Source organism: Nematolebias whitei, chromosome 2 (genome assembly GCF_014905685.2).
Source record: "Nematolebias whitei isolate Nwh7 chromosome 2, NemWhi1, whole genome shotgun sequence".
NCBI classification, from domain to species: domain Eukaryota; kingdom Metazoa; phylum Chordata; class Actinopteri; order Cyprinodontiformes; family Rivulidae; genus Nematolebias; species Nematolebias whitei.
This window is the reverse complement of record NC_056499.1, coordinates 44,422,260-44,447,254: the sequence shown is the minus strand read 5'-3', so window position 1 is coordinate 44,447,254 and position 24,995 is coordinate 44,422,260. Positions and strand designations below refer to the sequence as shown.

Sequence of the window (24,995 nt, the reverse complement as noted above, 5' to 3'; positions counted from 1 at the left end):
TCCATGGTGGCTGATGATAAAAATTAGTGAGATCTTTGTTTATATTAATGATTTTTAAATTAGCTTTTTTAATGTCCCCACTTCCTCCTCCCAGTGAACACAAACTCTGTTCCAGTAAAATAAACAATTGGTGTACTCTCCTGTTTTGTTTTGTTTCCTCCTGTGAAAATCTACTCAGACTTACTTCCAGTTATTCGTGCATCTGGGGATCTGTGACTTGAACCAACATCTCATGATTCACTTTTACTTTGCTTAATAAATTTCTAAAACGTGCCCTCGTCTCTCAAGCTGCGTCGCCTCGTTCAATAATGTCAAGGAGAACACTTCAGCAACGTGAAATTTAATGGTCTGTGACAAGCCCATAAAAAAGAACAGAGTGCGGCAGAAATTACAAGGTTTAATTCCCCCCCTTCCCCGACCACCTCCTCTTCCCCTCTTTTTATTTTGCTTGCATAAAATTGTCATGTTCAGTCTCAGCCTTGCTGTTCACCTTTACATGAGGTGAACCAGCAGTGATCTGTCCTGTGCCACTGGGCAAAATATATTGAGCGCCTGTCATGGCATCCAGCACAAAGGACATGGGTTCCCATTAAATTAGTTGGGAAACATTTATGTATTCCCCACTGTGGGGTTTAGAAAGCGGTTTTCTTTTGACCCGTCAGTCAATTATTATACCTTTTCCCTGCACTGCTGCGTTGAAGCTAGATGTGGTTTTTAAGTCACTAGGTAATGGGAAAACACAATGCAGCTTTGGATTTGACTAATTTGACTGCGGTAACTTGCTATGATTGTTGCACCTGATTTATTATTATTATTATTATTTTTTAACCTTTACTTATACAGGTAGTCTCATTGAGTCGCGAGGACTCATTTTCAAGAGAGACCCGTTTTGAAAAAGTAATGAGTATACCTCTAAGTGGCAGCGCTAACTTTTATCTGTGTCACTTTTGTTTTATTGCCTCAGTTATTACCAGATGATGATATATTTTTATAAATATATTACTAGTACAATATAAATATTATTACAAAAGTGAAGTAGTGAGCTTGTCTACTTTTACCATTTTAGCATGCTGCAAAAAGTTAACTTAGAAGTATTTTGATGCTAGCAGTAGGATTTGTATTGCGGAGTGATTATGGCGTCTTCAGACACTGACAACTGACGCCCAAACTGGTTTGGAAAGAACATATTAATATATCTACCATATCTTTAGCTTAATCATTGCTGTTTCGGTGTAATGTCCATTTTTCTCCAAGCAAAGCAAGAATTTTTGTTTATGTCTAAAAACTTGGTATTGATGTTTTTTTAACCACCCAAGGGAAGAAATATGATGTGTAAAAAGAACAAATTAAAGTGATAAAATAAAATGTTAGCAAACCAGTTCATATTCAAACGTCTATCAGCAATGGAGCAACCTAAATGTTCTTGTTGTATTACAGTATTTCTTGCCACCTGGCTGATCTGTGATCCAATTTTTCTGAACGTCCTCTGCCATTAAAATGTGTTAACATGTTCATAAGTTTGCAATCTTAGTTTAATTCCAAACTGTCAATTATTGTGGAATAGAAAGTCAGTATTCCTTGAAAGAATGCATATGATCAGAACCAATCATAGCTTTCATGTGTTAAACCTAAAATATATGATGTTGAGCAAAGGCTGACTTGAAGATATCAATCAATCAGTCAACCAGTATAACTTTATTGTTCATAATATCCCATGAAATGGAGATTTATTTTTTCCATCTGGCTCATAAAAAATAAATAAATAAATAAATAAATCTAAAATACATAATACATTAAAAATATGAAAGCATCTCAGCAGATAATGGTTTGTCATGTGAGGCTGCTTTTAAATAGAACCCTGATAATGACACTCACAGCTGAAGGAACTAATTACTTTTGTACCATTTTTCCTTACCAGAGGAACCACCAGTCTTCTGCCAGATGGAACCAACTTGAATAATGGTTGCAGCGGATGGGTTGGGGAATTATTAATCTGTATTGCCTTTTTTTCAAGAACCTGACTGTACAGGTCTGCAAGTGTCATTTGTTGATGATCAATGAATTTACTACCTTGTTTGACCACCCGGGACAACTGGTCCCCATACCATGAGACAATATTAAAGGAAACAACTGTTTTGGCTAATCCTTGCAAAAAAAAAAAAAAAAAAGTTTTGACTCATGCAGTACTGCAAGATCACAGATGATCAGTTTATTTTCAGAGTATGATTGAGGGATGGTGCTCTGTCTATAGCACATTCAATTTTAGCTTAATATTTCCTGTACTTACCACCGTACATATCGCATCGCCCTATTAGTCGCATTAGTCCAAATGTGTCTAATAAAATGGGAAAAAAAAAACAAATATGTCGTTTCACCGTATAAGTCACATCTATTATGTGTCACCGCCGACCACCTGGAAACGTGGGCCGGTGTTGTGCCAAAAATCGATTGGCTGCCAAATGGCGGCCGCGAGAGCGTGCATGGGAGGACTTTAACAAAAATTTCACAAGATTAACACTTAAAAACAATTATTTGTTTGCTCAGAATTATGGTAAGGTGTGTCTCAGTTAACTTTTCCTTAAAAAAATGCACGTTGACGGTCAAATCAGCTGCATTTCAAAAATCGATTTGCAGAAGCAGGAGTGCGCAGAGGGAGGACACGATGTGCATTTTGTCAAAATTTAACAAGATAACCACCTTAAAACAATTATTTTTTTGCTTGCCATTATAGTAAAGGTGTGTCTCAGTTGAACTTTTCCTTAATAAATGCACTTTAATGGTCAAATCAGCTGCATTTCTCCTGGGCGGCGTGGCAAAACGAAGCTGATTTGACATTTGCTCCAGGAGTTCCAGAGCAAGACGAAGGTGGTTTGGTATGGCAAGACAAGTGTCTCATTAATAGCCACTTGTACCTATTAATGAGACACTTGGCTTGCCATATTACTCGAGGGCCCTTTAGTGGCTGAAAATGGTAGTGTTCAATATTTTCCATGTCAGAATGAATGAAATCGTCACACACATTCTCTGCCACAACCGTCAATTGCTCTGCCATTTGTTGTCCTAGAGCGCCATCTGTTGGCGGTCTCAGGGAAACGCTGAAAAACTCCGTCCTCCGGCTGCGATGCGGGTCGGCAGACAGCAAAGAGGCGCACCGGTTGGGGGTGACGTCAGCTGCTCTGCAGACGGAGCGTTGTCTCCTCCCACCTCTGAACATGTACACCAACAGTGTAACGTGTTGTTCGCTGCAGCCGTCTGGAACGCATGCTGGTGAGCTCAGTCGAAGATCGGTGTCACCGTCTGGATTACGCTAACCGGAGGCGCGGGACGCTAGTCCACCTGGACATCTTGCTCCGATTAAGCCTCCGTCAGGCTCGGCTCCAGGGGGCACTGAGGGAAAAACCGCTCGGTGAAAACCCCTCTGCTCTGGAGATGGGCGTGGGCTGTGGGAACCGGGCCCCCAATCTACCAGGAAAACTGGCTGTGGCCTCGTCCCGTAGGACGCCCTGTTGGGAAAAACGAGGCCAGATGGGGTCAGGAAGGTGAGCCGGAAAAGGAGCCTAGAAAAAGAACCTTTGCGCCGGATCATCCGAACTGGCGGGAAAAGGCGCGGGACGTAAAAAAGGTCCCTTCATGTCAGCTACTCCATGGTTACGCGGGCAACCCCAGAGGGTGCTGTCGGCCGGGAGCGGTGTGATCGCCGATGCAAAACGAGGTGGGATGAGGTGAGCATTTGCTCAGCCCCCCTCTACCGACACTACGCTATCCAGGAGGGAATGAGCCGCGGGGGGCCGCTGCTGACGCTGCCTGTCCCGGAGGAACCATCCAATTCGCTCCGGGGGTCGGCGATAAGAGGAAAAATACAAGATGGCGTTGTCCAGCGTGTAGCGACCTGTCACTGAGAAATACTCCTCGGCGCTAACCTTGAAATAAGACTGCTCGTCAGCTTCTCCTCGGGGAGGAGAGCTCACCGGACGACCGGAGGTCGACATGACGGGCCAAGCATTCTTAGCAAAGGTTAGTCATCTACACAACTTTCCTTCTTCGTTCTTCTGACAGTGCTATTGGCTCGCTGAAGAAAAATGGGAACCGATTACCCGCTCTTTACGTAATTTATACGGACCGGGTGGGGCCCACACAGCAGGTGGGCGTGGACTAAATTTTTTCAGTGTAATGCTTCGCATAACGGGATAAACCATCAGCGACAGCCTTAAAGGGTGAAGCTTATACGAAATAGAACTTGACTTCATTAGTTGTCAAAATTTTAAACTGAGATTTTGACAATTCAAAGATTTTGCATGATCTTTGCATGAACAAAGGTTTAGTGCTGACTGTGCAATATCTTTATGTTAATGACTGTCGGCCACTAAAACACCAAGTTCTACCTCAGTACCTGTAAAACTGACTGTGTTTTCTAACGTCCATTAGCTGTGGGGGCCATGTAGAGTTAAGTCCAAAAGTTTACCAGCTGCCGTTGTGCGTCTAACAATTACTTTCTGAGTTTTTCAATAAAAATTGCTATTTTTCATGGAACGTTTTGCTAATACCACATATTTTTGATTTCAATAAAGTTTTGGGGAAAATGCACACACAGTTTTATACACACACATACACACACATCTTTTGTTGTAACATTTATATTGTACTAGTAACATATTTATAAAACTATAGCATCATCTGGTAATAATTGAGGCTAGAAAACACAAAAGTGACACTTGGAGAAAAAATTCTGCTTCCACTTAGTGGATTAGAATCACACGTCATCACTGACATTAAGCACTAATGACCTTGTGCTTAAAACACAAGTGGCTCTCAATATGCTGCAAATATATTCACTTAAATTATGAATACCTCCTTCTGCAGCATTTGGCTTGCTCAAGTGTCATAACAGCCAAGTTCATGCCTTCCCTGCAGAGTCATGGCTCAGAAGCCCATTAAAATTTATTTAATACCCAATAAAATATACAGCTCGAGGCAATGAAGCAGGTAAAGTAGCAATTCACATTAGAGGACGCATGTTCCTTTATTGTGTTCTGCCAGTAACCATTCATCCCACAAACAGACACAACGTAATATTATTCCAGGAATCGCAATCTTTATTCAGCCAAGGAGACAATGCATCAAAGAAGAGCAGACAATAGTTACAGTCAGGTTGCACATCTCTCTGGATGTTTGCACAGTTTGCTGATGAACAGGAAGAAACATTCTCCACATCAAACCTTTATAGGAAAGCTAAAATTAAACATGTGTTTCTTCTCAGAGGATATTACAAATAGATGAAAGTGTGGACAGACAAATTTATCTGAGTTCCCTCCCACCCTACCAAACCTGCATGTGATGGGATTATTAAATTGGCTGGTGCCAAGTCTGTTTAACAGCATGACCTCCATTTTTGAACAGTTAATGTATACAGAAAGGGTTGCCATACTTGTCACATCTAAGTTCCATAATCATTATATACACATAATTGGAAGTGGATTAGATTAAATTTTTATTAAACATGTAATGCATCTCGGAGGGAAGGACGCAGCGTTTGCTCGTGTTGGATTTTAGAGGACTATTTGTAGCAAGTGATGCGTGAAATTAATGGCAGCTACTTTTTGGTCATGCATGCAGTAACATTTACAGTAAACGTTATCTGCAAAGAACAGGTTGATAAGAAAGAAAACTTCTAAAAATCCTGAAGTGAACCTGATTATAAAGGGTAGAGTAAAATAGAGGAAAAAAAGTGAGTTTGAACATCAAAGGAAAAAGCAGGTGTGCAACACGGTGGCACAGTTGGTAGAGCTGTTATCTCTCAGCAAGAAGGTTGCCGGATCAAATCCCGGCCAGGAACCTTTCTGGGTGGAGTTATGTTCTCTCCATGCATACATGGGTTTTATCCAGGTGCTCCGGTTTCCTCCCACAGACCAAAAACATGCATGTTGGACTGATTGGTAACTCTAAAGTGTCTCTAGGTGTGAGTGAGAGAGAGAATGGTTGTCTCATTTGTCTCTATGTGCCCCTGTGATGGACTGGAGATCTGTCCAGGGTGTCTCCCATCTCTCGCAAAGTTACTGATGGATATGGGCACCATTGACCCCATGATCCGAAAAGGAAGAAGCGGATGGATGGAAAAAGCAAGTGGTGCAAACCTAATAAAGGAGTAACTGAACACTTGGAGTCACTTAGAGTCAGTCGATTCAGTGATTTTAAAATACGTTAATTTGTTTATGGAGGCATGAACAAGTGAAAGAGTAACAGGTGGAAAATTATAGTAATTAGATGTTGAGTATTGTGATGGTGAATAAACTGTGGCAGACGAGTGTTATTCATCACCACACGAAGCCACAATGACCTCACGCAGAGAATGAATCTGAGCTGTTTGCTCAGTAAACACCATCAAAATTGCTTTAGCTCATTGTGTTTTCTTCTATTTTTTTTATGAACATGGATATCTGGAAAAATAATTTATTGTCATGGGTGTTCACTGTGTGACCACCGAGTCCATAAATAGTGTTACAGCTTGTGGTAAAAGCAAAACACCCACCAGCAAGATGAAGTCTGGCAATGTGTTTGTTCATTCCAGCCATCTGTTTGTCCATCCATCCATCCATCCATCCATCCATCCATCCATCCATCCATCCATCCATTCAACAATCCATCCATCCATCCATCCATCCATCCATCCATCCATCCATCCATTATCTGTAGTCAGGTTGGAGTGGCAACAATTCAAAAAAGAAACCCAAACATATCTCTCCCCAGGAACAATCCAGCTAAAGATTCATTATAATAACTTGGGTCCTGTCTGGTATGTAGACCTCAGCCTCTTTTGTTCATGTGATTAGGGCTTATTCTTGTACGGCCTTGATTAGTGCCTCTGTGCCGTCCACCAGTCCAGCCCTCTCTTGCCAGTGGTATGATTTTTTTAAATAACAGTCACCTCCTCAATCTGTCACACAGGGGCTTATTTTTTCATGATGGCTCCTGTTGTTCCTTCTGTTCCACATTGGGTTTCTGCTGCGTGGGCGATTTACTTAACAGTTTATCATTAGTGATTTCCTCCTGATGCACTCCGGGATCTTAGTTGTTCCATTCTCTATAGAGGCTTTGACACTTTTTTGACCTAAGCCTCCCTTCTTTATAGTGTACAGCCTCAGAGTGCTGGATTTGGGGTCCGATATTCTTTGCATTGAGTGGGGCTTTCTTATCTTAATATCAGTGGCCTCTGTGTCCTCCTTTGGCCAAGCTATTATACCAGATTCATATCTGATGATTGGCATTGATTGTTTATGGCATATACTTTGTTTTTACCATTCAGCTGGCTCTTCAGGACCTGCCTTATACTTTGTACTTGGTTGTGTCTAACATCCGTGCATCTTCTACATAGTTGCTGTTTGTAAGATGCAGGCAGGCATACTGTACAAAGAACATACACAAAAATAAAATAAAATAAATGGAATAGTCTATATGACCGTCTGTGCTGAGTACAGGAAGTCCCACAGTCAAGTGACTTTAAAGAGACTCCAACAACTGCGGTGAAGAATGACCTGGTTAAGGAAATAAAGAAGCTGTGGAAAGTCAGTACCTCATTGATGGCAGTGGTCTTCTTCACCGCACACCTGGCTGTGATTCCTAAACTGGGAGTAGATTCAAAATATCCCAGAAACAACCTCAAAGATCTTTATCCAAAAAAGCATAATCCTAGGAACAGTTAAGATATTACCCAGAATCCTCAAGTTCCCAGGTATCTGGTAATGGACCCAAAATTGGGGAGAAGTGGCCATTGTGTGCGAGGCAGGGTGCACCATGGATATGTCACTAGTCCAGCACAGGGCCACATAGAAATAAACGAGACAAACAACCATTCACTCTCCTTGAGAAAATCTGGAGAAAACCCATGCATGTGTGGGGATAACATGCTAACACCACACAGAAAGGCTAGGAGGCGAACCTTCAGCCTTTTTGCTATGAGGTGTCAACACAAACCACTGGGCTTCTGTGTTACCCTGAAGTGTAACCACTCATGTGTGAATTCAGTGCAAGTAGTTTTTCTTTTTTTCTTCTTGTATGCTTGTTTTGTTAAAAAAGGATAATTTTCTGTAAAATTGGTGCAACTAAATATTCCTTGAAAAACTAAGTATTCTGCTACTGTTTTTTTAAGAAAACCAAAAAAATAAATTAATAAACTAAGCCATTATGATGTGAGAAGAAATGACACAATGGACTCTTTTTGTTGAGAGGTGAACAATCATGTACATCTTTGTCTCAAAACATTTCGGGCTCTTTGGATGTAAAGTAAGGTAGTAGGTGTGTTTGATTATAATTACATTGTTTAAGTTCTGCTAAATCATTATGAGAGAAAAAAACAAACAAACATTAAAGTCAAGATGTGTTTAGAATTGCATTTGAAAAAAAAAAGTTTTGATTGCCCATCTTGTCTTTTTTTTTAAAGTGGAGAAAATAGCCATTTTAATGAGTACTGATTACAGGTTAGACAGAAACAACAGGAACAAAGTTCAGAAGCTGGATTGCTAACAAAATAATGCAAACAAAGTCTGTAATATCTGAAATGAGTAAAAATTTTTCATATTATAATAAATAAATATAAACGGATGCATTAACTATTTCTTTTTAGTATATTGATTCGTTGGTACTTGTACACTAAACACTACTTTAAATTGAGGTTTAAATAAAACTATAAAGAAAAAAAATCATTGTTAGTTTATATTAGAGCAACAACAACAACAAAAAAAACAATAATAATAATAATAATAATTTTAGAACTCAATACTAGGCTCCACACGTGGTTCATACTAAGACTGTTTCAAATTAAAATGGATCACTGTTCTAAATAATCATTTCTTTTGGCTGCTCAGTGCTTCAGTGGTTGCCACAGCGAGTGAACTGGAATGAAATATCTTATGGTGTATATAAATGTGTGTGTGTATTTTCCAGCGTATAAGTTACATCAGTCAAAAAAAGCATCATGAAGAGGGAAAAAAACATATATAGGTTGCTTCACCATATAAGTCGCATTTGTTATGCATTTATTTCAATTCAATTCAGAGTCAGAGATTCTTTATTGTCATTCGCGCCTCATGAGGTACATGTGGTGGAGCGAAATTATGTACACAGGGCCCCAGTTACATCCAACAATAAAATGTATAAGAAAAACAGTAATAACATCTAAGATATGAACTAAGAAAAACATCAACTAAATATACACTAAGCACTAATAACATAAAACACTGAACATCAGCACAAACATGAACATGAGTCTGTGAGCAGATGTGCACGCATGAACACATCAACATGAAACAGATCAGCAGCAACATGAAACAGATCAGCAGCAACATGATGTGATTTTTCACAGTGATTATCCTGATTAGAGGTTGAGTCTAACAGCCTCAGGGTAGAAGCTGTTCCTCAGTCTAGTGGTTCTACACTTGATGCTCCTCAACCTCCTTCCTGAGGGGAGTGGGACAAAAAGTGTGTGTGCTGGGTGAGTGAGGTCCTTCATGATGCAGGTAGCCCTCTTCCTGCATCTAGAGGTGTAGATGTCTGTGATGGTGGGGAGGCTGACTCCGACAGTCTTCTGTGCAGCCTTCACCACTCTCTGAAAAGCTTTTCTTTCTGCAGCTGTGCAGCCTCCATGCCACACATTGATGCTCGAGCACAGGATGCTCTCCACTGCACACCTGTAGAAGGAGGTGAGGACTGAGCTTCCCAGACCAGCTCATCTCAGCCGTCTGAGGAAGTAGAGTCTCTGATGAGCTTTCTTGATCAGGCTGGTGGTGTTGTTGCTCCAGCTGAGGTTGTCATTCATGTGTACACCCAAGTACTTGTAGCTGGAGACCACTTCCACCGCAGATCCTCTTATGTTCAGGGGGGTGTAGATGGTTTTGTTCCTTCTGAAGTCCACAATCATCTCCTTTGTCTTCTTCACATTGATGTGAAGGTTATTCTCTTTGCACCAGCTCTCCAGGTGTTCCACCTCCTGCCTGTAGCTGGACTCATCATAGTTTGTGATGCATCCCACCACCACTGTATCATCTGCAAACTTTACAATGTGACGGCCTGGATGGGTAGCTGCACAATCACACGTGAGCAGAGTAAACAGGAGGGGGCTCAACACATATCCCAGAGGAGAGCCAGTGCTGTGGGTTATGGTAGAGGAGGAGAAGTTGTGTATCCTCACTAACTGTGGTCTGCTTGTTAAGAAGTCTAGTACCCAGTTGCAAATGGAGGGGCTTAGTCCTAGTATTCCATTATATATATATATAAATATATATATATATATACTGTATATGTTTTATGTAATTTCTTTTTAATCTGTATTTAATTATTTTATGCTGCTTAAGGCCCATGTGGGGATGTGTGTTGTGAATTACTGTAGGCAGTAAATGTTATTGTGAACAGTATTTTTGAAAATTTAGCACATCCCAATAAATTTGAAAACAAGAAATTAAGTAAAATGAGATCTAATAATGCATATTTGTTATCAGTATGAATTGTAATCATCAATATGGTGCTTTTTTATGTGGCTTTATCTTTACTGTCACAACAGCCTTTTGTGGCTAGTTAATGAACATATAAAAGCTTTTTGGGATAGTTGTCTATTGTTTATCAGGAAAACAAGAAAGCAAAGACAGGTTAAGAACAGGAATCTCAATCTCACCCTCTTTATTATCATGCCAACAGCATCAAAACCATCCCAGTTGAAGAACAGGATCTCTGATTACAACAAAAACAACCAATTACCAGAGCAGACATGCAATTCTTCTGCAAATGTGAAATATGAGGTCCTACATTGACAATCTGACACCCTCTGCACAAGGAGAAGCGGGAAGACGAAAAGGGAGGACAGCAGAAGGTTTTATCTCTCTCTGCAGATGCAAAGAGTCCTTCTTGGACTCCCAGTCAGCAGCTAGGACAGTTTACAAGCCACAAAATGGATTGATTGTCCATGAATCCCTGTCCCTGTGTGTCTGCCAACAGTTAGCTAATTAAAGAATACTTCTCTTGAGAAACACTGAGCAGCAACCAAGCACATCCTATTTACCCTTGAGAAAATGTGCCATTTAAACATCCCTTCGAAGGAAAAAAAAGCTATGGAAAGCTTTATTAAGAAATAGCTTAAGATCCACAGAGCTTTAAAAAAAATGCCTGCATTCTTTGATAACATGCTAATTCTAGAAGACATTAAAAGGAGAAATCCTGGTAATGCTATTGGAAAAATAATCTCTCAACTTGCTAGTAGAGCTTAATAAAAAGTTGGGTGATTAGAGGAACTTTAAAATCAAAGCTGTCTGTATGAAATCCCAGGGAAAATTTTCAGTATGACCTGAAACATGAATTCAGTTCATTATCAATTCATTTTTTTATATAGCACCAAGTCACAACAGAAGTCGTCTCAGGGCACTGAACAAACACATTCATTATAAATGCCAATTATTAAAGTTATCTATCTAAGGAAGGAAGCCACAAACATTAGGTGGAAAAAAACTGCAGTGGAATTTTTCATATTTTGTTATGTTACAACTTTATTCAAAATTACCATACTTTCCGCTGTATGTCACACCTTTTTGCATAAATTATCTAGCCCTGTGACTTATTTATGTTTTTTCCCATATTTATACACAAATTTTTGGCCAAGATCAGATTCATAAAGCCACTTAGAAAGGTCAAGGTCGAGAGCTTCAAGTCTTTTTGTAAGATATTCCAAGAAACAAGAGCAGAGTAGGAGAAGGCCCTTTTGCCTAGTTCAGTCCTCACTGAGGGAACACTGCAGGTAAAAATGTCCTGAGATCGCACGCTGTAGCTGCACTCACACAGAGACATGTAAGAGGAGATGTATGAAGGCAGCAGGTGAAGAAGTGATTTAAAGATGAAAATGTACCAGTGAGAGAGTCTGCGTGAAGTTAATGATGACCAGTTAACCAGTGAATACAGGGTGTAGTGGTGAGTACGATAATCACAGCCAGTTATGAATCTTAGTGCACCATGATAGACAGCATCCAACATCTGCAGGGTTCTTGTAGGAGCGTTCATGTAAATAATGTCACCGTAATCAATGGAGGGAAGGAAGGTCACAGATACAAGGCGTTTCCTAGCATTCAGGGTTAGACAGGATCTGTTTCTGAAAAAAGAAACCCAGTTTAACTTTCAGTTTCTTTACCAAGTTTTCCACATGGAGCTTAAAAGAGAGATGTGAGTCGACCAAGATACCCAAATATTTATAGGAATCAACAAACTCAATGGGGACACCATTTGAGGATAAAATCGGAGGAAGAACTGCTGGGACCAACTTCCTATTTGAAAAAAGCATCCCTTTCCTCAGATACCTTCAGAGATGTTCAATCAGATTCAAGTCTGGACTCTGACTTGGTTACTCCTGGACATTCACTGAGTGGTCCTGAAGCCCTTCCTTAGAGATGGTAGCCATGTGCTTTTGGTCGTTGTCCTGCTGAAAAATGAACCGTCGTCCCAGTCTGAGGTCCAGAGCGCTCTCGAGCAGGTTTTCATCCAGGAAGTCTCTGTACATTGCTGCAATCATCATTCCCTCTATCCTGACTAGTCTGCCAGTTCTTGCTGCTGAAAAACATCTCCATAGCATGATGCTGCCACCACCATGCTTCACTGTAGGGATGGTGTCGGCCTGGTGCCTGGTTTGCTCCAAACATGACGCCTGGCATCTGCACCAAAGAGTTCAGTCTTTGTCTCATCAGACCAGAGAATTTTGTTTCTCACGATCTGACAGTCCTTCAGGTGCCTTATGGGAAACTCTAGCTGGGCTGCCATGCACCTTTTATTAAGGAGTGGTGTTTTGTCTCTCCACAGGGGAATGCTTGCGCTCTGACCGAGGGACCATCATGTTCTTGGTCACCTCCCTGACAAAGATCCTTCTCCCCCGATCACTCAGCTTAGACAGTTGGTCAGCTTTAGGAAGAGTCTTGGTGGTTTCAAACCTTCCATTTACAAATGGAGGCCACTGGACTCACTGGGACCTTCAAAGTAGCAGATTTATTTTTTCTATATACTTCCCCAGATTTGTGCCTCAACACAATCCTGCCTCTGAAGTCTACAGACACTTCCTTTGACTTCATGCTTGGTGTTTGTGCTCTGACGTGCACGGTCAACTGTGGGACCTCCTACAGACAGGTGTGTCTTTCTAAATCAACTGAATTTACCACAGGTGGACTTCATATAATTTGTAGAAACATCTCAAGGAGGATCAGTGGAAACAGAATACATCTGAGCTCAATTTTGAGCTTCATGGCTAAGGCTATGAATGCTTAATGTAAATGTGATTTCTTAGTTTTCTATTTTTAATAAATATGCAAATAAAATGTTTTTACATTGTCATATTGGGATATTGTGTGTAGAATTTTGAGGAAAAATATTAATTTAGAACAATTTGGAATAAGGTGGTAACATAAAATGTGTAAACACTGAAGCACTTTGAATACTTTCCAGATGCACTGTATGTGTCTGTTATCACAATCTGTCATGGACCGCTGGGTACATTTTAATGAAACTTTCAGAATGCAAACATTAAATGAACATCTGGAACTGATGGAGTCAACATGCTTTCAGGTGGCTTCCTCAGTCAACTTGCATTAAAAAGCACAAAGAATCCTATAAACCAGTGAATTTGACAGATAATGACATAATATTTGGTTTGGCAGTAGCTGAGACTGATCCACAACACACATTCTGAGAGTTAACAGATTGCATAAGAACTGTGTGTAAAAGTTTACAATTAACTATTTAGAGTCAAGTCTGTTAGCAATATATGTCATAAACTTGTGCACATATTTTAGTGAAACCTTTAAAAAATAATCACATGATTTGCATCTACAGCTTACTACTGGAGTCAACCCAATTCATGATAGTCACCAGCGTTAGTCAACATTAGCCAACATAAAAATGCCTGTAACATGGATAATTTTACAGACGTTGAGCTGTGATGATAACTGAGTCACTGACAGCATATAAGGAACATCTTGCACTATTGTATGATATGATGCACAATAACTTTTTCAAGGTTTTAACCTGAACGGCTCATTCAGCAGATCATCATAAGGTGATCTTAGTCTAAAACTCTGGCATGAAAGCAACTGGTGATGTGCGTTCCTAGAAATCTTTGTTTAATGATTTAGTAATGTGTTTACATGAATGCAGACATACCAGTGCAGGAGTATTCGTCCACTCTGATGAAACCTGGTAGACATTCACAACGATAACTGCCAGGCAGGTTTACACACACCGTGTTGGACTGGCAGTAGTGCATCTGTGTTGCACACTCATCGATATCTGAGGAAAAACAGAGCAGATCGAGATTATTACCTCTGTGACAGTTCGTTAAAGACAAACACTCCTTGAGCGACTGTGTGAAGATGATGAAGGAAGTTTATTGGGCTGCGTTTTCTATTCTGCTCTAACCACATTTTAGCAGCAAGCCCTCGGAAATCACTTCTTTGAGTTGTGTCAGTGACAACTAGTGTGTGAATTATACAGTAACAATCGTGGGGTTGATTATTTTTCTACATGAAGACAATGCTGCTCAAAACAGATGTATTTATGGCTGATGTCTTAAAATTATTCCAGTGTCTGTTTTTTGGTTTAAGGTTGTCTGCCACCTTTAACAGAGATATATTTACAACAAATGACACACTTGGAACAAAACACAAAAAACTTTGTAATCCAAAAGTCAACTGGCTCAGGAGAAGTGGTCATCTACCTCAACCGGCTAGGGTTTGAGAGGAAAATAAAATAAAAAAATACCTGAAATTCAAAACCCCCACAGATCTTAATTTGCAAAACTGTAGCTGAAAGCTAAAATTAAAAATGTAGCTAAATTCAGAATGTAGCAACTAAAGGCTAAAATAGGCAAAACCGTGGCTAAAGGTTAAAAATAGCAAAACCATAGCTAAAAGGTAAACTTAGCTAAACTGTAACTAAAACAGCAAAACAATGTTTAGCCAATAGAAGCTAAACAGTTGCTTAAAGCTACTATTAGCAAAACAGCTCTTACTACCTGATTGCAGAAACACAGAAATAAATTTAAAAAAAGCTTAGCAAAGGTGTAACTTAACAGCAATTAATAAAATCATAGTTTTAAGCTAATAGAAGAATAACAAGCTAAAATTAGAGCAAACATGTCGAACAACATTTTTTTTTTAAAAACTGAAAGGATCGCAATGATTTTCCATAGGAGATTTTGTTGTACTGTAAATAAGGTTTAACAAGTAAAAAGCATAAAAAGTGCAAACACTAAGCACACCATTCTCAATGAAACCAAATGGTTTGATGTATGAAGGGTTAAAATGGCACCCACGTCATTTGGTTATGAAAATGCACAAGATAAACCATAAACATGGAAACAATAGGGGCTGAGTGCTGAGTCAGCATTCACACAAATAATCAATAAGTAACCTAGGCCAACATTTTGATTAATCTGATAAAAATAAAAAATTAAACATTTTATAAGAATATGAAGAGGCAATACTCCAAAAGCTCAAATGTTTATAACTGACTTAGTTTGAGCTTTTCCGATATGTTTCCCCAAAAGATTGGCACGTCAAAAGTGTTTGTGGTTTTATAACTTTTTAAATCTGCTTTCCTGTCAAAGACAGAAAAAGGATCTTTAAAGAGACTCCTCATATTAGTTCAGAAGTGTTAAGACAGAAAACACAAGCTTAAAGTGGATTTTTGCTTTACAAAATATTTGGGAGAGTCTAAGTCTCAAATGAAAAGGTCAAACTCTGCCCTTTCCCTCTAATTTGAACTATGTGCACAACTAAAACCAGTCTGAAAGATTGATCATTCTTCCAAACAAACAAACAAAAAAAACAACTTTTTTTTCCCTTCAAAATCTCAATAAATGTATAGAAAAAAGATGGAAAAGAAGGAACAGTGTCACAAAGAGAAATCAACAAAAGACCTTAAAGAAAGAAGTTTAAAAAAGACCATCAGTAGACAAAATCCTGTAAAGGGAAATAACGTCACCTCAGGAAACCAGAAGAAAAGCAGCGAGGGCATCATCTCTCCTAACATCCATTATGCACAGCTAATATCAAGATAAATGACACCTTCTCTTTATACACAGATCTCCTCTTCTTCTAATGTAGCTTGAAAGACATGGTATGGGCATTACAACACGTGGCTCAGGAACGCATTAGCTAGAGCTGCATGATTGCTGATGAAATGGGATGTGAAACACACGGGGGCGGCTTTATGCAAAGGGGTTTAGATTTCTATGCGCATGCACGTGTATTTGCACAGTTTAAAGCACTTCTATGTGCTGCAGAAAACCAGATTCCTGAGGCTAACAGGTCTTTTTACCACTTAGGGGACATAGCCTGCCACACTTGAGGGAAAAAGAGTGAGAGGAGAAATCTCCATATCCTTTCTCTGGATAAATATGTTTTAGCCTCGAGGTGTTCGGCTCATACTTTCCCTTTCCAGCAGAATGAATGTGGATGAAGTATGTAATTGACTTATATGCAACACCAGAAGGTTTTTTCTTGGTAAATTTCATCCTTAGTAAGCATTCATCCAGAGTGCTGAATTGCACAAAAAAAGATCATGTACTTAGGTGTACAAAGCCTCGATAGCCTTGAGCATAAAAGCCATTGATCTGCCACATCGAAAAATATGAGACTTATTTGAGTGCTCTGAGGCTGCGAAGCAGTACCTGAATCAAATTTTCATCCTGTTCAGAAGCACTACTCCACCTTAAAAGCCACTCATTTGATTATCCTTTATTGGTGAAATGCACCAACGTCTCGTTCAAGGGTGATGGCGGTCGGCCCGAGATGTCGCCGACTTCCAGCCTCAATCATTCAAGAGCTCAGCGCTTCTGTCAGCTTTCATTAGAAGTGAGAAAAGCGTTCATTCTGAGGCACGGTGAGGCTTTTTGATCTATGTTGTTCCAAGGTTCTTCTCTTCTGTGTCATGTAAGTAACATTGTGTGCGTGCGCCTGTGTGTGTGTGTGTGTGTGTGTGTGCGTGTGCGTGTGCGCCCTCTGCAGCTTCTTCTGGAGGCAATCTTGCAGGTGAGGTCTGCTGACAGAACTGGAACTGTCATTTTACACAGGGGGATTTCTTTTTTTTTTCCGGATTTGCCAGCGTGTCTCTCTCTCTCTGCTTTCTTCATCCCCTCTACAAACCAGACCTTCTCTTCCTCCTTGCCTGCCCGCCCCCCCTCAGAGCACATTCTCTTCATCTCTCTGCTGCTTTATTCATGCTCTGATGTAGGTCAGGACTGGGTAGGGGGAACAGCTAAAAATAAGACAGGATAGGACTCAGTACACCAGCACAACCCTCTCTGTGTATTAGTGTGTCTGGCACAAACAGAAATATGGAACAATTTAAAAAAAAAAGAGGAAAGCCTGAGTCTGAACGTGGAGTGTTTGGGTGCTGCGAGGCAGGAAGGCTGACAACTGCTTATGTTTTCCATGTCCACGTGTTTCTGTGTATGTGTGTGCCTCACCTCTTCATGTAGAGGTTAATGGAAACAAGCTTCTATCCAACAATATAATTGTCTCCGTCTGGTAGAAACTCTTTATTTTCTTTAGTCTAATAACCCTGAAGAGTGTGAGGGTGTAAAACGAGTGTGTAGTCCAGATCTGGCCCAATGGAGCAGATCAGTAACTTCGAGCAGGCTGTTTCCGAAAAGTCCATTCGATGCTAATGTTTGTCTTAATGAGAAATGGATGGAGATACATTTAGAAACAAGTGTCTTTTAAAATGGGGGGATGAGGCGGTGACCGACATAGACCCCCCCCCCACCACCACCACCACCACCCCCCATCACCACCACCAGAGAACAGACAGTACCCGTTCACCCCCGGAACCCTTTCCCAGAGCCCTAAATGTCCACATGCTACATATGGGAGTGGGCGCAGGTACTGGAGGGGAGATTGATTACACACCTCACCCCCTGCATGCCATCGTGTGCCCACCCCAAGACCCGATACATGTGTGTTTCATGAAAATGTTATAAGTGAGTGTCTAAGTTGTATAATAAAATTGGGGCTCAGGTCTCGACGGGACCATGGAGATGGAGGATCCTCCCTGCAGCTCAGCGGCGCACCTGCACCCCTAGGCCCTGTTTGAGTGGTGGTGTGATGGAGCGGGTGGCGGAAGGTGGTGGGGATGGGGAGGAAAAACTGAGGTGGCAATTGCCCTTTCAGGGAACCAGCTTCCCCACTGACCCCAATAGGCACCCCCATTCACCGAGATCCACCAGGGATCTCAGTGAACAGGGGTGCCTATTGGGGTCACCAGGGATCCACCAGGGATCACCAGGGATCCACCAGAGGCTCCAATACATCCACCCAAGAGCAGGTGCAACCACATCATCAGGGACCAAGGCCATAGACTGGCACAGAGACCCGAGCACTGACCAGGACTGGGGTCAGTGACCCAATCCTCCCCGGAACTGTCCAGACCCCCAAACCTGACCCCCAGTCCAACACTCAGCCCCCGACCAATGAAGACTTTAGACTTCAGAAGTCTTCACAGGATTTGTTTGGTTCTCTAAAGTTAAACGAGTGGAGCTTGGTATCTGAATAATGCCAGCGTTTCTGTTTGAGTGCCTGCTCGCCGTAACACAACTCCATTTTGACTCCATTCAGCGGCAGACTGGCTGTCACACAGCAGGGTGTTGTCATAATTTGTCAACAAGACCAGCATTTAGAGGGAAAGCAAAAATGAAATGTGCATGTTTAAAGTGATAAACATGGTCTATGTTTTGTTAAATTACGTCACTGTCTGAGTAACCTTGTTACCATGGTAACATGGGAATAAAGCAGCATGCTGTTAATGTGAGAAGTAAGCATACTGTGGGATTTATTTTTTATAAAGCTCCAAAACACATTTTTAGATCTACTGGAAATAACAGAAACATTTATATTGATTAAAATTCAATTTCAAAGAGAATTTTATATTTTAGTCATATTTGTAGATACTGTAATTTTGAATTGACCATCTTATTTGTGAAAGCACAAACCACATACGGACATCTAGCTATGATGTACTTCAAAAAACTAATGTAACATGAGCTACAGACATGAGTGAAGTAAAAAGTAAAGTTGGACTTATAATGGGGTTTTTGCTAAAATACCTTCTTAAAAACCGCCTTGTTATTTTGCCTTCAGCTAAAAGTGAAGGCAGTCGATAATGTTGTGTGTGTGTGTGTGTGTGTGGGGGGGGGGGGGTATTTGGATTCAGCAAGTGGCCAACAAGATGGCTGCCATAGTAGAGATCTTAGCAATCACAAATGCCTATTAATCAGTCAGTTTTACAGACATTAAGCTAAAGTTTGGTGAGGTAGTAGTTGAGTAATCCCAAAACTTTTATTTTTTATTTTTTTATTTATCCCTTCTTCAGGGGTCACCAAAGCAAACTAAAGATTTGGAAGTTGTTTTTACGCCGGATGTCCTTCCTGGTGCAGCCACAGACCAACAAGCTACCACAGCCCTCTGTGTGGAGTAGAGAGCTGCCATCTGGGGAGCAGATGGTGGGGGTTAAAGGCCATGCTCAAGGGACCAGAGTGGGGCAAATGAGGGTGGAAGCAGGTGTTGGTGTTTCATCGTTTCTACTCATATTTTGATGTTGTCGGTACGGGGAGTTGAACGGGCGACCTTCCGATTACAGGCTAGCCTTCATTAACCTCTGCGCCACCACTCCCTGATCCCAAAACGTATACTTGAGCTAATTATGGAACAAGTTCTTTGTTTAAAACTTCATGAGCTTCATCAGCCTATGAATAACATTCAAATAACTCTTTTAGACAAAGAATGAGTAGGCGTGCATCTATAACCTCTGAATTTAGGGAACAAATGCAATTTAAGCGAGTTGTCGCAGCCTTTTCATATTGGGAACAAAAAACGGCTGTAACTCAGGTAATTTTTGTCGGGGGTATTTTTAGTCAAGGTTTATGTATGTTTTTAACTACTGTGGCTGAGAATGTTAACTGCCCATGAACCATGTGTTTGAGTTATCAGAGAGTTATTTTCTCTCTCAGAGAGGGCTGAATGATGAGCTGATTTGATCCTGCATGTACAACTGTGTAGCCAAGGTCATCAGTGTATGTCTGTGCCAGGAGCTGATGAACTTATAAAAACAAGGCGTGCACGCTGCACGTGGCAGATTCTCGAGACTGGGCTCCATGCTTGTAGAACTTCTGTACATCTGTGTAACCTGTTGTCAATGTCTACCCTTGCAGGTAAAACCAGTTAAAAATCTTCTTGTGTCCTTGAGTGTGGCTTCTTTGAGTGAGTAAAATGAATAGAGGATATTTGTATCCAACAATTTTACACACAATGGCTCCAGTTTGATGTGGTGGTGGCTGAAACTGATCCTCAACACATACTCAAAGTCACATAAGTCAAACTCAAGGCCCGGGGGCCAAATGTGGCCCTCGTTGGCATCTTATCTGACCCCCAAGATGATATGTGAAACGTAAAATACTTCTATCACTTGAATTTTTTGAGTAATCTTTGATTATGATGTCAAAAATGAAACAGAAAACATCAAATGAGACCAATCAAACTCTTGCTGAGGAACCTGCAACCAAGAAAAGATGTTGGGTATCTAACTTACGTGTATGTAGATACTGAAACTGGCCCATAGTTTGAAAAAAAAAATTATTTTGGCCCCCTTTTGTAGGTGAGTTTGACACCCCTGCTCTAAGTGCTTTGATATTCCTTGAGATCACGCAACGTCATTTGAGAGAAAACAAATCAATAAAACGGTTTGACCAAAAAGTCTACTTTCAATTTGAGATTATCACAGTTTAAAAGTCTGGCATAGAAGACAGACAGCAATATGCATTCCTCCATTGAATGCGAGGCCTTTAAATAACATCTTCCACACTGTATGCACACTCATAGCACCACAATATTCTCCTTTCCTTTGACCTCTACCTGTCAGTTTTCATGTGCACAGAAGGTGATTTCGCTCGGCAATTATAGCCCATTATAGCTGCGCAGAGCATTGCATTCAGACTTCCACTTGTTTATTTTCTTTTTCTAATTGACTTTATGTAAAGAGCTTATCGTTTTTATTATTTTCAGAGTGAGAAAATTATAGTTTTGTAATATAGATATGTTTGCATTTATGTTTATAATCAGGCTAAAATAATTGCACGAGTACTGCAATAAACTGAAAATGCAAATGACAACACCAAGAAGCAAAACACACATTTCAAACTGATATAACTGAAGAACTACAAACATCAATGGTACACATAAATGTTTTTAAAATGTTACAATCTTTAGATGATGACAACAGTCTGCAGGCTGATTGGTGATGTTTTACTGACACTTTGTTCAGTGTCAAGGTGGTGCAATTAAGATTAAAATAAAATGTGACTTGATATCAGTCTCAAAGTTTAGTTTATCAAGACTGTGTTAGTAAAAACAGCACAAAGGCTAGACTTGTCTGACAAGGAAAATAAAAGTCTTGTAATGTTTCAACAATGTGTGCCTACTTTTATCTAGAATGTTGTGCTAATGAGTCTAATTCTCAATAATATAAATTGCTATTTTTATGAAATGACAAAAAAAAAAACATAAAAGTAAAGTGTTGTGTGTTGTCATTATTGTTTGTTTCCATATGGTGAAATTAGTTCTCTGCATTTAACCCATCACACCTGAGATGCACGCAGGTGGAGCGGTGGGCAGCTATGTGGGTGCCCAGGGAGCAATTGGGGATTGGGTGTGATGCTCAGAGACACCACGGCATGTGGGAACGGCAGGAATTGAACCGTGACTTTCTGGTCCCAGGTCAGCTGCTCTACCTCTACCCCATCTTGGCCTCTCAAAGGTTCATAGAAAAGAAGAATAAATTTGTCCATATGTATGTTTTTTATTTTTATTATTTTAGTTGCATTTCAACTTCATATCTTGGATGACTAAGAAGCTTCATCAACATATTTGTGTAAGAAACTTGGTGAGATTGAACTCCAGTAGCTGTATGCCATGTAAGACTATTTTTAGTGTTTTTATTTAATGCCACTTTATCTACACTCAAAATATCTGTCTGTGCAAGAGCCCAAACTTTATAATGCAATCAGAGCAACAGATACACCTCCAAGTTTTAAAGTACATTTAAAAGGACTGACTAAACTTGCCCGTAGATATGCATTTGATCTTTTTATTATTTGGGTTGGGTTTTTTTTTTTTGGGGGGGGGGGGGGGGGGTTGCATTTCAGCTGACCAATATAAAAGTAAAATATAAAGTAATATATAATGTTTAACTTGATAATTTACACTGTGTTGCTCTGTAAAGAGTTTGACTTGGAAAGCAAAAAACTGATCTTAAATACCGTTTACTGAGATTCTTTTTTTCATTTAGCAGAAATAACTCTGATTATCTGCACAAACAGCAAAACAACTTAACCCTAAATTACCCCGGGACTTAAAAGGATCTTCATTACGGTAATTTACCCTCCATAATAATGGCTTGAAGAGTTTTCAGATCACTGATGTCAGTGAGTAAATGCGCTTATCTTTCCATGTTGTAATCAAATCAACATGCAGCACAACACCTTTTCTGACACCGTGTATCACTTCTCAGTGAGAAACAGAATGCTGATGGCATTTAATTTGAATGCATTTAGATGTACAGCAATCAATGTGTTCATTACTGCCTCTTTAGAGGACACCCAGAGGAGATACCATGGTCGAGCAGAATAAAGTGTGCAACCATAAAATGCATAATGTTGACTCTGTCTGGCAGCGAACATGTGAGAAGACGAACTGAGCCGTATGGCTCTTTATCAGAAGAATGAAAGTAAAAGAGAATAGGTTTAATCCATCTGTCACTGTGGAGCTCCAGCGAGGAGCTGCCATTCACTGAGCTGCACGCTGACACTTTCAGACACTCAGAAAACTGAAAATGTGACAGAGTTCCTCTGTCAGACAGAGCAGCACAGTTTACACAGATGACAGGTAGCGTGTGCGTTGCTGCAAAATATTCTCACTGGTGTTTTTTTTAACTGCAAATCTTAAATGTACACCAGTGAGCCCACACCTGCGGAAGTAAATTCATACATCAGATGGAGGGAGACATCTCAATGGGCATCTTCCTTCTTTTTAACAGTTTACTGCACAGTTGAATATGTTTTGTGGCAAATACAATACACACAGTCTCATTTGTTCAAGGTAAAATACTAAAAACAAGAACATATTTACTTTGATATTTCTATTGACATTATTGTATGTTTAAAATCCCTTATAGAAATCATAATTGATAGCTTAAGATCTTTTTGCAAGGTGTTCCAGTTTACAGGAGCAGAGTAAGAAAAGGCTTTTTTGCCGAGTTCAGTTGACACTGAGGGAACGCTGCAGGTAATAAATCCCTGAGAGCCCACGCCATAACTGCACTGACGATGTGACATCTGGGAGGAGATATAAGAAGGTAGCACACCAAAGAGGAATTTATAGATGAAAATGAACCAGTGTGAGAGCCTACATGTAGATAATGATGACCAAGGAGTACAGAGAGGGGGCAGTGATGGGTACGGTAGGTACAACCAGTTATGAATCTTAGTGCCCCATGGTAGACAGCATCCAACATCTTCAAGGAGCCGGCAGGGGCATTCATATAAATAATGTCACCGTAGTCCATGGCTGGTAGGAAAGTTTAATATTTTAATAAAATGTATTAATATTGTTTCATTTTTATATCCATCCATTCATTATCTTTAGCAGATTTTTCCTTTTCAGGTCGTTGGGGTCACTGGTGCCAATGTCCAACTATCACTATACAAGAGGCGGGATACACCTTGGACAGGTTTCCAGCCCATCACAGGGCCACAAAGAGACAAACGAGACAAACAACCATTCACTCTCTCATTCACACCTAAGGACAATTTAGAGTTACCAATCAGTCTAACATGCAGGTTTTTGGTCTGTGGGAGAAAACCACCCAAAAAGGCCCCGGACCGGGATTTGAACCAGGGTAACCTGCTCGCTGCAAGGTAGCAGCTCTACCAACTGCGCCACAGTTCCGACCCATTTTTTATATAAGCTCTTCTATTTAATTTTCATTTTATGTTTACATTTTTATGATTGTCTATTATTGTCTGTACCTCATCTGTGTTCTTTGTTTAAAACATGCATCTCTTGTAAATGAGTACTCGCGGTTCAATGAGACTAACCTGTATAATAAAGGTTGAATGAAAAAATAAAGTAGCTGCTACAAGGCGTTTCATGGCATTCAGAGTTAAGCTAGATCTATTTCTGAAAAAGAAACCCAGTTTCAATTTCAGTTTCATTATCAAGCTTTCAACATGTGGCTCAAAAGAGAGATGTGCATCAATTAAAATTCCCAAGTATTTGTAAGAATCTACAAACTATAGGAACACCATGCATGGAAGAGATATGGGGAAGAGCTGCTGGCACCAGCTTTCTGTTTGAAAACAACATCCCATTGGTTTTAGCATTTAGCACCATTTTGAGATTAAACATGTCAGCCTGAATGATGTCACATGCCAACTGTAGAAGCTGGGAAACCTTGGCAACTGTGTTAGCTCGGCAATAAACAATTGTATCGTCAGCGTAGAGATGCAAGGAGGCATGAGGAAAGTTTTTACCTACATTATTTAAATAAATTATAAAAAGAGTGGGTCCTAAAACAGCCTTGTCTCACACCATAGTGACAGTTAAATAGCTAGACAAAGTACCATAGTGTCAAACACATGGCCTCCAATCTGAGAGACGGAAAACCAGCCAACAGTGTGATCTGAGAAGCTAGTATTTGTGAGCTTATGGCATAAGATGTCGTGATCTACAGTATCAAAAGTTTTGGACAAGTCTAAGTAAATCTAAAAAAAGTTAAATCTGGTCCTCTGGACATTCAAAAAAACAAAACAAAGCAAATCAACAAAAAAAATGTAGAAACGTTTCGTCTCTCATCCGAGAGACTTCCTCAGTCTTAGGAGCTGTTTTCAGCTCAGTCTCTTAAATAGCACCGTCTCAGAGTGGATCAACCAGTTT

The 24,995-nt window shown here is 40.2% G+C and overlaps 1 protein-coding gene across 1 annotated transcript in view; it reads right to left on the bottom strand.

Moving 5' to 3' along the window:
• The window catches only part of LOC119426981 (protein kinase C-binding protein NELL1), a gene marked incomplete at its 5' end in the record, with an annotated part of 564,971 nt that overhangs the window by 186,095 nt on the left and 353,881 nt on the right, over positions 1–24,995 (bottom strand). The window contains one exon of the mRNA XM_037694556.1: positions 14,173–14,298. Coding sequence (XP_037550484.1) covers positions 14,173–14,298 — 126 coding nt within the window. The remainder of the gene's footprint in view (positions 1–14,172; positions 14,299–24,995) is intronic.